At 42.3% G+C, this 13,491-nt stretch overlaps 1 protein-coding gene across 2 annotated transcripts in view; it reads right to left on the bottom strand.

Annotated features, from left to right (window-relative positions):
- The window catches only part of FKTN (fukutin), a 17,729-nt gene that overhangs the window by 2,357 nt on the left and 1,881 nt on the right, over positions 1–13,491 (bottom strand). The window contains exons 2-9 of one of the 2 annotated variants that reach the window (XM_026049955.1): positions 13,278–13,337; positions 9,348–9,551; positions 8,334–8,611; positions 6,900–7,032; positions 5,245–5,374; positions 4,058–4,191; positions 2,740–2,867; positions 451–710 (exon numbers count right to left, since the gene is read on the bottom strand). In XM_026049955.1, coding sequence (XP_025905740.1) covers positions 497–710; positions 2,740–2,867; positions 4,058–4,191; positions 5,245–5,374; positions 6,900–7,032; positions 8,334–8,611; positions 9,348–9,551; positions 13,278–13,337 — 1,281 coding nt within the window. In that variant the 3' untranslated portion in view covers positions 451–496. The remainder of the gene's footprint in view (positions 1–450; positions 711–2,739; positions 2,868–4,057; positions 4,192–5,244; positions 5,375–6,899; positions 7,033–8,333; positions 8,612–9,347; positions 9,552–13,277; positions 13,338–13,491) is intronic. The other variant, XM_026049956.1, reaches the window with a different exon arrangement.

The following is a 13,491-nucleotide window of genomic DNA, read 5'->3' on the forward strand; positions in this document are numbered from 1 at the left end:
TTGAACAGCACTGGGCCCAGTACTGACCCCTGGGGGACACCACTGGCCACAGGCCCCCAACTGGACTCGGCCCCATTTATGACCACCCTCTGAGCTCTGCCATCCAGCCAGCCCTCGATCCACCGCACTGCACCGTCCCTCTTGTCTGGGATTTGTCCATCCTATTTCCTCTTGAGCCTGAGAATTTTGATGATCTCTGGAAAGTCTAAGCCATTTGGCCAAGATTTTTATTTAAACATTCATTTGCCCATAAGTTTATTTCTTCTCTATATTCCCTCTGCACGTTCTCCTTGCCCCTTGCCTTCTCTTCAATTCCTACATCCAGCTTTCAGTTTCTTCCTTTAACTGTGTTTGGGAGAACACAGGATGAAGGTAACTATCAACTACATGAAACGTAAACACCCCCTCCGGAAACAGATGAGACCTTACAAAAGGAATTTATCTCCATACCTTAAGGAGAAGGAAAATTACCAAGAGCTTCCAGGACGGCAGGGGATCAGTAGGTTTGAATGACTTCATCCCACTCCTCGAGGGGCCACACGCCGTTGTCCTGCACGTTGGACGGGGAGCTCTTCCAGTCCCAGGTCCTCACGGGCACCCGCCAGCCCGGGCCGTAGTTGGCTTCCACGTACTGCAGCGTTTCGCAGGGCACGTGCACCTTGAGCTCCACAAACTCAGTCCAACACAGAGTGAACTTGGGGAAGAGGTACCTGCATCATAAGAGAATTTGGCCGTCAGCAGAGGAGCGAGGGGCAAACCTGCTTAAATCTGCGCAGAAGGGAAGCAGCTGCAGGTCACCGACTTATTTCTATGGTTTCTCGCAATACCTAATGTCCTGTCCATGAAGTTAATTCATGAAGTTCTTAACTTATTGATTACTTACTAGAGAATGGAGCTATCAACAAAAGCCAATCAATATCTGTCATGTATCCTTGATTCTACTGCTTTTTTTAATCTATTGCTTGTCTATTGCTACACTATTCTGTCACCTGTAGGAAATTACTTCGTTCTCATCTCTATTTTTCCCTCAAATTGGATTTAAGGTGGCATGAGCTTTAATATATGTTAATTTCTGAGGGGAAATTTTGGTAAAAGCAGCAAGAAAGACAAGTCTGGAAACAAGAAAGTTAACTTAAAAGAAAAAAGATCCAAATCCCAGAAAAATAACTTGCTTTCAAGACAGGTTTCCACCTTCCTTCAATCCAATCAAACAGAGCATGTTTAAACATGCTCCCAAAGTCAGAGCAGCTGCAAAGTATTAAGATATAGTTGCTACCCTGTGCTTCTTGAAACTTGTTTAGCCTGTTTAAATTAAAAAAAAAAAAAAAAAGCAAAACAAAACAAACAAAAAAACCACACAACTTTCTTCTGCATCTGTGTTTTCTCTAGAAGGGTCAACAGGAGCTTTACCTGTCACCAGGTGGAAATGCAGAGATTTGCACAGCAAATGCACAGCAGAAAAGCAAGGACAAGTTTCAGTTTCATCAGAATGAGGCCAGAGCCCAGCTGCTAAACAAGCAAACAGCAGAGCCTATATCCTGCAGAGCAGCACTCCCACTCCCCATGCTGTGAAATCTTGCAGGGAAAAAGTTACTTTAAAATTTCATTTTGAATGGTGACTGGTTAAAAAGAAATCACAGGCACTTTGCCCCTTTGGAAGGGAAGAAGAAGTTAAAAGCCTTGTACACTTRGATGAACTAAAAATTCACCATATTCCTTTAAGTATAAAGCTAACATTATTTCTAAACAGTGAGCAAACATTTCAGAACATAAAACTAACTCAATTTTATGCCTTAAGTGGAAAAAAAGAATAATCAAGCACTTCTGAATTTATAYCCAGGGACTGACCACTGAATAGCTCTAAACTAAACCTTGAAACACGAAACAACAGGTACCAAGAGGAAGAAAAGGTAGACAAACTTTCTCCATGGGCTTATAATGATAAAATATATATTTAATTACAGAAATAATCCAGATAACAAACAAAATGGAATTACAGTGGATGTGCACATGGAAAAGCTAGAAGCAAGCCCCTGAAATGATGCAACTCAGCAGAGACTGAATTCTGAATAGTSAATTTTAAGGAGAATAAACAGGTATTTTAAATAAAAAACAATCTAATCATCAAAACCTGCACTGAGTTTGCTGATAGACTAAAAAATGTTGCATTTAGTAATGCTGAAAAGAATGAGGCACAAAATGGGGAATCCTACTTAAAACTCCATTTTCAGAATGGGAACAACAAAATGACCTGTAGTGGTCATCTGTGCAGCTGTCCTAACATTCCTGTAGGAGAAACACTTAAAATGACCCCAACAATGTCCCCAAACCATGTTCTTTCTTTASTGTGTACGTCAGTGCACGTCAGACCTTTTGCCACAATGCTCTCCTCAAGAYAGAAGGTTAATTCTTTACTGCAAAATCAAACATGCACCTATCACATTTTTCAAGACTCCTTTCTTATCRCACCTCTTTGCCTTTGTCACATTTCAGAGTGTCTGCGTGAGAAGTTGACAGGCCACTGTTTTTCAAGATTTCACGAGAAAATCCACATTTGACAAGACCAGCACCTTTCTGGGAACAGGGATCACTGTTCTTTTTAATTTCTGTAGTTTCAAAGCTCAAAATCTCCACTGATTCCCTTCTGATAACTGCCTAGTCCAACACACAACACGGGACACCAACACTAACTAGTTCAATTCCTTTCCTACTAGAGATACAGATACAGTCAATTCATACTTAAATTTCTTGCCCGATTTGGCCTGAGTTCCTCCATTCCACATGTAGTCATCCTCTTCATAGAAGAAAAAAATATCAAGTTTTATATCACCTTCTCCCTGGAAAGAGAGTTCCAGGCTGTCTTCTACCTGCAAGASAAACACAAACACTCATAAAAAAACAATGACAAAAAAATGCAAGGCTAATGATGCCATCAGATCTCAAAGAACAAGGTTATTCCATAGCAGGGGGTCTCCTATACCAACCTATACCAATACACTAATTTACCAACTTCTTTTTCTGATGCCTTGAGAAAACTGGAAATTTTCTTCAATTTGATGGGGATTATCATCTCCCTCCTTAATCTGGCCCCACATCTCTAGTACCAAGTCTTTGCTCTCTCTCATAAAGCCAAGACCGAGCTCTTTATTTGGGCTTAACTGTAGGGTCCCTTTCTTTTGACAGGGAAGCAAAGAGCAGTGGTTTCTTCAGGAATTCTTGCAGGACATCACAAGAGCTGTGTAAAGAAAGATGGTGCTCTAGACCAAACTATTTTCATTCATTCTCTTTGMACTATAACAGATCAGCATTTGCTATAATTTGAGCATCACGAATGAAAAGTGATCTGCCTTAAGCACCTTTCTTCACAGAGCTCACAGTATGCTATCACATCCTAAGACTGCAGTTTGGTAAAAACTCCTCTTATGAAAGAGCAGAGAAACCTCAGTGAATAAACACATGACTCAATGGGTGRCTTTATTTAAAATACCTCTCTGGTAAAACATCCACTAGCACCAATTAGTGAAGTATCTCCTGAACCGTGGCTAAATCTCTGCAATCTCCCTCTAATTTTGCTTTTCCTCTTTATCCTTCAGGTTCCATGCTACAGCCTTTTCTCTGGCACAGCTCAGTAAGGGTCCACATAAGCTGATGCTCTCCTCAAGCAATCTTTCCCTCTGTGCCAGACAGTCTAAGTGCCATCACATTCCTCATCTATGACCAGGCCCATTCAGTATTAAAGACTTAATTTTACCTTAATTTTTTATTTTCTCTTGCACCAATTAAAACAAATTATATCCCTTTAAAATTATTTTTAAAGCTCTGTGAGGTAGATTCATAAACTCCAAATAGGATTAAACGTGTTCTGTATTGCCACATGCTGCCCAAGAGAACACATAAAAATCAGTAAGACTGTATGTTTAAGGAGATCACTCATAAGTAAATATGTAGGAGGAAACTTCAAAGATCCAATTCAATGGAAATAATTTGTAGCTACACTGAGAATAATATACCTAAAAAAAAAAAAATGCATGAAGCCAAKCATATGTTATCTGCATACCTTGCCAAATTTGTACTTCAGTGGTAATCCTGCTTTCTGAAATGCTGGAAYGATATCTGCTTTGTAGTCCTTTATAAAGATCCCCAAATCCACATCTTTGCTGTAAGGAATGATATTGCACTGTCTATACCAGCCTGGAGAAGAGGGAAAAAAAATAATAATAATTAGTTAATTCAGAACCATGAGGTTTGGAACACAACACACACAACACAGAGAGCAGAACTACAGCAAACTAAGACTAAACTGACGTAAGGCCAACACGCTGAGATCCTTCAAGGAGGCTATAAACAAGATTTCTATCTTTTTGCAGCTTCAAACTGACCATAATGAAGGAAAGAAATATTATTCTACTTATAGTCAGCTCCCTTCTTCAGAAAGTCAGGAACAAGGGAGAAATCACTGTCCCTCCTAAAGATACAATATCTTCACTTTTCTAATCCCAATGTCTTACAAGAAAAAATAAATTAGATCTGGGTGCAGGTGTTGTCAGCAGTGAACAGCTACATGGATCCAACTCTGCTTTTAATTTGAAGCAAGTATGTTAAATAGCAAGACGTAAACCACTTTTTAATTACCAAAACAAAACAAGAAGTACATCATTTCACCTATGCCACTAGAGCAGCTTGTTGGTAACTGTCCATTCAGGAGGTGATTGTCCATAAGACTGAACAAATGCAAGTTAAATGCTCATACGTATGGACTTAGACTTTATCACATCTGAAGCAGATCCTGTTTCTTCTGTGCTAAAGATATTACTTCCAACTTCTACAGAATATACTGTAATAGGCTGACACATAAAAGGTTGTGTTTTAAAATATATGTAAACAGCATTTAAAAAGTCAGTTGTGACAAGCAAAGAAAATGAGGTGACAGTATATAGGAACACCAGAGAAATGTGTATTTTTCAGCTACCACTTCAATAAATTGTGCAATAAGGGAATTGCTGAGTGCTTTCTAATAGCACTATGCATTTATCTTCAGGTTTACTCAGCATCTTCAAGGCTTAGGATTTTGATCAAAAGAAAAAAAAACAAAGGTTTGTTTTAATAGAGCTAATMTAGAGCACMTGCMTCCCACCTTCAAATATTTTAGCTGTTAACTTCAGCTGAAATCATAAAAGCAACAGAKAATTAAACRCTTAAAATTTCAGATGAGCTAAAAAATGCAGTATAACAGAAATGTTTTACCAAGGCAGGTTCCACTGCTCAGCCAGAACGTTACTCCTAAGTTATTCAGTGTTAGGGCAGCCAGATGCAGCAAGGATTTTGCCCTTTTCCTGAACTCCACTGCCTCCAGAGAGGCGTCATCAGGGTACAGCTAGAAAGCAAAGGGAGAGTGAACTATTCACAGAGGGCAAACATTTCTCTTCATTTTTCAGTGTCCTAAGGAAAAAAAAAAACCTTTACAAATTTTATGTACACAGCATCTGGGAATTATCCGTTCCCATGTTTGACAATATGCACTGGAATGGCAATTAAACTCTGAAAAATCACTCCTCAGCTTTTCCAACCATCAGAATGCAAATCAAACTGAGCAAAAAAATATGTGTATTGGGCAYCGCGTTTCTCCACGGGGACAGAAAGAGAATTAGAGAGATTCTGAGCGTTATTACAAGTTTACTTGGCGCCACCAAGTGTTATAACTGAATACTGACAACTTCTGCCATTTATTAACAGTAACGTGCACAGAAAATAATGCCTTTCTTCAGCTACAAAAATCCATCTGCAAGATCTTTCGTAATGCAAACCCAGCAGTTGTAAGGAAAAGCCTGGCAAACATCACCTATTGAGCACGTGGATGACGTACCAGCCTCCCAGCATCACTACTAATTTCACTGGGAGCTCCCCCAACACAGTTGAGACAAGAATTTACTTTCCAGACGACCTGACAACTCCTGGTTTCAATACAGGGAGAGTTCAGCAAAAGGAGACAAGCTCCAAAGGCCAACACACTTTCTAAGCCACGTTGTTSTGTAAGAGGTGGCTCATGCCAGGTTTAAGCTGATTCCTGGACGCCACAGGTAAAGCAACATCCCACATGTAGTCCAGGAAGACAGGATGGCTTCACATACAGAGGTCAAAAGAGAAATCTTTGCCCCAAGTTCTCAAACATCTGAAGAATGGAAACTCTGGTGCCCTCTTTTTGCCCTTTCCCCCAGAGCTACAAGTCACAGATTCAGTGACCTGATTCTCCCTCTGTAGCATTAGCATTTGTAATTCAATTTCATATTGAACTAACTARCTCCTGCCCAGATAGGACCTCCCTGCCCCAGCAGGAAGCTTTCCACTATCTGCTAAATCAGACAGCAATACTCTGAATCGAACACTCTTCTAAGCAGTGAGGAAACCATTTGCTTACATGGAGAAAAAGGAACAGAAAAAAGGGAACGTTTGAACAAATTTACCAATTCACACAAACACAGCTGGAATGGTGGAATTGCAAGTACATGGATAGGATGCATAAAAGAAATASTGAAAATGATGAGAATTTCAACAAGTCATACTTTTGTCCACAAAGGTAACACAAAATCTTGGTCTTATTTACACGAAATATATTTAACAGTAACAAATATGAGAGAATTACGGATAGATACCCAATCTTTAGTTTTGGATCATGGAAATAAGCACCCTCACAAATCAAAGAGAGTGATGATCTTTTCCAGCTACCAAAGTAAAGTTTTTGTTTTATTATGATTTACTAATTTCTGTGGATTAAGTCTCAGAGTCTGTATTTTCACTTTATATATGCAAACCCACTCAAGCCAAACACAATGGAAAAATGTAGGTTTGGGCACATCAATGAGCAATTTATATCTCAGAGACACTATTCAATTACCACTAACCTGAAAGAAAGCCCGAGCTTCTCTGTACCTACATTCAAGAAATCTAGAGTGTGGTATCTCCTCAAGAAAATTGGACGGATTTTGGGGAATTTGAACTTTTAAGTCATCAAGRGAAACAGGCAGAAGTTCAGGCCTGCAAGGAAAGAAAAATTACTCCATTTAATTCCTTTACAAGTTTTCTCCCTTTTTTTCTCATTCTCTCCTCTAGATTCAGTTAAAAACTCAACACAAAGAACTGCCAATGATGCCTCTGTCCAGACATATCCAGAATTTCTTACAAAAGAAGCAGCTTCAACATATTCCTCACGCATTTACAAAATTTAAATTCTTGTTAAAGAAGATTAAATTTGTTCAAAGATTTTATTCAGTGTATTTGAAGATTCAGGCTGGTGTTCTTTTTTTTTTTTTTTTGGTTGTCTATATACAGATGCACTTGAGAATCCCAGGTCTGGCGTTTATTTGGAGGTTATTAGCTTTAAAATACAAAAGCTGTTCAGCTGTTGCATGAATGAGGTGCGGTATATAATAGTTTCCAAAAATGGCTTTATATGTGTAGGCACATAACAAATACARATTATTGGTTTAGAAAAGGAAGAAATTGGCCTCAATTTTAAGAAAAAGCATAAAGAGACTTCACCTGTGAGATGCTTGGCTGTTTCTCTCTGATTTCTTATGGAGAACAGTAAGAATAATATTCTTAAAAGTTAATAGTTATGTGTGTGTGTCTGACTTTTGTTTTTTCTTTTTTTTTTTTTTTTAGGAAGATTGGCTTTGTGCACAAGTAATACCATTAACTTTAACATTTAACTCCTCCAAGCAGGAGTCTTCTCCAGGCTTTACAGGAGCATTAGGTGGAACACGTGGCACATACTTTTGTGTTACAGAAGTCACTTCTAATTATTTACATTCTTTAACACTAGTCATTTAGACTATTACTAATCAGACTTCTATTGTTTACACCTTTTCTTGACGATCAAGATATGATAGTGACATATCCTATACCCATATCCTATGCAACATTTATTTCAGAATACTTCAGAAACAAGAGGACAGTCATCAGATACTTTTAAATGYTAAGTCAGATGTGTCTTTTGGATATCAAAATATCTTAATGCACACCCAATGTGCACCTGCTACTACTAAATTTCTTGCTGCATCTACTTCACCTCTCTCATTTTTGCAGGGGGATTGGGCTAGATGGTCTCCAGAGGTCCCTTCCAACCCCYACCATTCTGTGAATCTGTGATAAACAGCAGGAAACTCTAATTGGCAGATAATTTGGATTTACRCATTTAGTTTACCTAAACTTTGAAAGCTTAACTATTCATGAGCTGAATTTTTCCCCCCTGATTTTCAGGAAGCACTGTGATTTTACATACAGGAGCTCCTGAGGAAGGGCCATTTCAGCTTTTTCTCCCTCTTCTGCGAACTCACTTTTCATAGGCGCCCGGGTAGCGACCGAAGTGGAGCTTCCTGAAAGGCACAAACTTTCTGTCCATGTGCTGCTTGAGCCGCAAAGGGCCGTGCCAGAGGTAGTGGCCGCTCCTCTCGTAAAAGACGACCAGGTGAATGGCATGGGAGGCCAGTTTGAAGATGTAGTGCAAGGGGATTTCCGTCCCGGACAGGTCGTCCATCCCATCCAGGCGCGGGTCCTTGTGTAGGATCCTCAGCCACTGGAAGCCCATCCTCTCTGCAGTTCTAAAAAGGTCCACCTTAAAAATGAGAGAAAAAGAGAACTAAGGAGAACACAAACAAAGAGAGCTATTACAGCACTGATTACAGACCAGCACTACTCCCAGATTTCTCTGTTTAGAGGTTTGGGTAACAAAGTACCCAAAACAGAATCTAGAATCACAGCTATAACCACCTGCAACTGCTATTTTTCCTGATCTTTTGTCCCTCATATCATTCAATAAACATCAAAGTAAATGTTGCAAGCTTTTTCTCTGACACTGCATCAGGCTTGCTTTTGTAGCACCAAAAAATATCCCTTTGCTGAAACTCTTCATTTGATACAAAACATAATCCGAGATCTCTCCCACAATTAATTCCACCTTCACCATTCTAAGAAAATTATCCATGTACACAAATAGCTACCAGGAGATATCACTCAGATTTTTCAAAGATACTAATGGTAAAGTCAGTGACAGACAYTACTAGAGATTCTACTACTAAATCACTCCAAATTTCCCTGAAAATCTCAAAGCCATAACTTTTACAGTCTTTATGACTCTAGCTGCTCTGTTCTATTTCTGTTCTATGCAGAATTTTCTAAGTAGAGAATAAAACACTTTCTAAAAACATTCTAAGCAGAAGTTAGCAAAATTTTTTTACAAGATCTCTACAGAATGTATTCAGGGACGTTAATACAAACATTAATGAGAACATTATGTCGCAAGACTCTGATTGCAATACCCAAACGTGAGCTGGAGAAGAAAAGGCACCTACTTCATGTTTCCACGTCTTGTCCAACAGTGCAAATGTAGTGAAGTCTCTTGGAGCACAGAAGTACTTGCATTCTGGACTAGGGCCATCAGAAGTAGTTCTGATCTGTTCAATGTCTTTATCAATCAGTCCCAGCACCAAAGGATCAATCAAATACACTGGTATATTTTGACTGGATATCAAACCTAGGAACTTCTTAACCACATGCTGTTTGATAGAGGAAAAACAGAGGTTGGAAACCTTTAAATATGCAAAGGTCAACGCTTAGAACTGCAGGCACATAGACACAAGGAACTCTTTATCCCCCAGTAGGGCTCTGATCTCCTCTGAGTATGAGTGTTATTAGAGGGGCAAGACCATGGCTAGGAAGGACAACAGCCTTACCAAGGGCAAAATGGTAGGTAATAATCATCACCCTGATTACCCCCAAGGAGGAAGTCTCCATGCTGTGGGCCAGGGGAGAGCAGTGCCTGGTGCTCACACTGACTTTATCAAGGTTTGTAACCCACCCTCCTGGGGCACCCCATGCCAAAAAGGCTGAGATACAAACGGCTGGACCACGTGGTGGGCACAGCACCAGCTCCATGGGGCTGATGACACCCGACGAGGAGCTCAGAGCCTGGGTGGCCGTGGGTCACCCCTGGCATCTCAGTAGTGATCAGTGTTGGTCAGCAACAGCAATGTGCAGCATGGCCACAGCAGGTTCACGCTGGGCTGCACCACAGGAGAGCAACCACGAGGTCCACCCAAGCCATCGGTTCTCTCATTCTGCTCCTCATTACACTGGGTTTGGAGACTGGTCTCCAGCTCTGGGCTTCCTCCAGGACTGAATGGATCYTGCTTTACTGGAATAAGTCCAGTGAAGGGTCAATATTCCTGCAGTGAAGGGACCAGAGCACAGGCAATGCCTGTGACAAGTGGGTCTGTTCAGCCTCAGGAGGACAAGAGGATGATCCAATTCCTGTCTTCAACATGGAATGTGAGGGTCCATGGAGATGGAGCGGCACTCCGACAAGCTGAGAGGTGCTCAACAAGAGCAACAATACAGAAAATCCTTATCAGATCTTAGTAATTTCTTGTGTCCAGTCAGACACTGGAATAGAGGCCCAGAGAGTTTCTGAGACCTCTCTCCTGGAGATCTTCAAAGTTTAGCTGCTAAAAGCCTGCAGTAATCCAGTCTAGACAGCTCTGCTCTATCCAGAATCTGGAATCTGTGTGAATTAACACACGACACCAACCATGGCATAGCACATACTGAATAAGGACCTCACGTAGCCTGAAGAGACTCTACATGCAATGGATTGGACATGGCAGATCCTTAAGGCAGACCAGTAAGAGCCCCGGTAGCAAACATTCYCTACACTGCCCACGCTTCAGGTTTGGAGAGGTTCAACAGGGACATCTGGTGGAAAGAAAGAGTTTACACTCTTGGGAAAAAAATAACTGCCTAACACCACAAAAGAAGGGAGTAGTAAAGGGGAAGGAAGAGGGACATGTACAGTCTTTTCTTATGAGGGGGYTTAAAAATCATTGCCACATCTTTTGTTTATAGGAATAGTGATAACTGGCCATGAAATTGCTCTCAGAAGTCTGAACAATGACTATATGAGATAGTCTATACCACGAGGAATCATAAAATCACAGAGTGGTTGAGGTTGGAAGGGACCTCTAGAGATCACCCAGTGCAACCCCCTGCTCCAGCAGGGACACCCAGAGCACGGGGCACAGGGCGGCATCCAGGCGGGTTGGGAAGATCTCCAGAGAAGGAGACTCCACAGCCTCCCTGGGCAGCCTGTGCCAGGGCTCGGGCACCCTCACAGCCAAGAAGTTCTTCCTCACATGGAGATGGAACTGCCTGGGTTTCAASTGGTACCCAYTGCCCCTTGTCCTGTCACTGGCCACCACTGAGAAGAGCTTGGCCTCTTCCTCCCTACATTCTCCTCTGATGTACTTATATATGTTGATCAGATTCCCTCTCTTCTCCAGGCTAAACAGGCCCATCTCACTTAAGTCTTTCCTCATATGATAGATCTTCCAATGTCCTCCATTGCTCCAGTGCCCCTCAAGCATCTTTCTCGCTCTCCGCTGGCCCCTCTCTAGCAGCTCCACGTCCCTCTTGTCCTGGGGAGCCCAGAGCTGCCCCCAGTGCTCCAGGTTTGGCCTCCCCAGAGCTGAGCAGAGGGGCAGGATCCCCTCCTGCCCTGCTGACAACATCCTCCTCATGCAGCCAGGAGCCCATTGGCCTCCTTGGCCACGAGGGCCCTGCTGCCTCATGGGCAACTTGGTGTCCACCAGGACTCCCAGGTCCCTCTCCGTGGAGCTGCTCTCCAGCAGGTCAGCCCCTAATCTGTGCTGGTGCCTGGGGTTGTTCCTGCCCAGGGGCAGGACCCTGCACTTGTCCTTGTTGAACCTCATGAGGTTCCTCTCTGCCCAACTCTCCAGCCTGTCCAGGTCCCTCTGGATGGCAGCAGAGTCCTCCGGAGTGTCGGCCACTCCACCCAGCTTGGGATCATCTGCAAACTTGCTCAGGGTGCACTCTGTGCCCTCGTCCAGGTCATTGATGAACAGAGTGAACAGCAGTGGGGCCAGCAGTGATCCCGGGGGGACACCACTGGCCACAGGCCTCCAACTGGACTCGGCCCCATTAATCTCCACCCTCTGGGCTCTGTCATCCAGCCAGTTCTAAATCCACCTCACTGTCCACTCATGGAGTCCACCCTTCCAGAGCTTCCCTAAGAGGAAGCTGGCAAATAACATAGTAATATACTCAGGAGGTGGATGCCTGTTAAAAGCTTGGTTTACATTTACAAACTAATTACTATCTTGGCAGAAATATGTGACTTTTCTTGTAGAGAATCACTAGAAAAAGATGGTCATAATTTCAAGCACCTAAGATGAAATCCTTTCAAACAAAATATTCCGGACTTCTCAAATGCAAGCATTTGAGAGTGGAACAGGTGCTTGACAGGGCTGAGGAGCACCCTGCTTCGTTACTAATAACCCTGTAAAATCAAGTTACCAATCAAGTTACTGCCAGCAAGCCGTCCACAGAGCAGTCTGTTCGGATTATCCCCAAGTGCAGCTCTTAACAGGAGCATCTCCCCTCCTACTCAGCACAAACAAGTCTTTCAAGKGGCTACTTTGCTAACTAGCAACATATGTCAAACTGCATTTAAAGCAAAGAGCACACGGCTCTTCATTACCCATGCTCTTCCTGGGAGGTTCACTGACAAAACGACTTCTGCAGAAGTGGCTCCAAACAAGTGCTAACTACAAATATTACAATGGAGCTGCACCCCAGGCCAGCGTGATGCTCTGATTGCCCTCAATCCTGCAAACCTTAAATGAGTCACAACAAAAATTTCCCCCTGGAGTATGTAAYGGGACTCGTAGCACTGACCCTGAGCACTGGGATACGGCAGCTGGTGAACGCTGCACTGAACACCTCTCTTTACGGCCCAGAACAAGCAGGGAACGTGAAATATGAGTGGCAGGTCAAACAACTAGAGCAAGCAAAGACGTATTTTGTGACCTGAGGACTGCAAACAATTCTGTCACCATGCTACAATCCTGTCAAACAAGCTGCAACAAGTCAATGTTTTCAGTATTTGGTCAAAAAAACCATAAAAGCCTTGATCAAAACTTCTAGAACAGAAAGAACAGGTTTTGCTTCTTAAAATACAAACWATAGAGTTAAGGACTACACAAGCAAGGGCTGCAAAGCTGTAACCCAGTCTAAAGGCYCTTTTAAGTTGGTATTTCCAAACATTGCATAGCACTATTTAGTGAAGAAAGCATCCTTTATATCTTATTACCACATGTCCAGAGGAGACTAAAGGGGGCTAGACCCCTGGTGTGCAATTCTGGACGATTTCTGCCAGATCTGCAGGGGAACTGTGCAAATCAACGACGCTGTATGCATGTTGTACATACCCATCTGGTGCTGTCCTGACCCGACTGGCTTCCTCTGCCTTTTGAGAAACCTGCTCCATTCTAGCACGACCAAAGAAGGAGGGAGGGGGGAAAGAAAAAATAAGTCTAATATGAATTATTCCTTAGGATTTCTTTAATTTAGAGGCTCTTATGTAGTTGGCACTTTATAAGGAGGGCTGTGGTTATGTCTGTGGCCTCTCCTCGGCGGGGAACG

Source organism: Nothoprocta perdicaria, unplaced genomic scaffold (assembly GCF_003342845.1).
Source record: "Nothoprocta perdicaria isolate Ctin4 unplaced genomic scaffold, notPer1 scaffold_63, whole genome shotgun sequence".
NCBI classification, from domain to species: domain Eukaryota; kingdom Metazoa; phylum Chordata; class Aves; order Tinamiformes; family Tinamidae; genus Nothoprocta; species Nothoprocta perdicaria.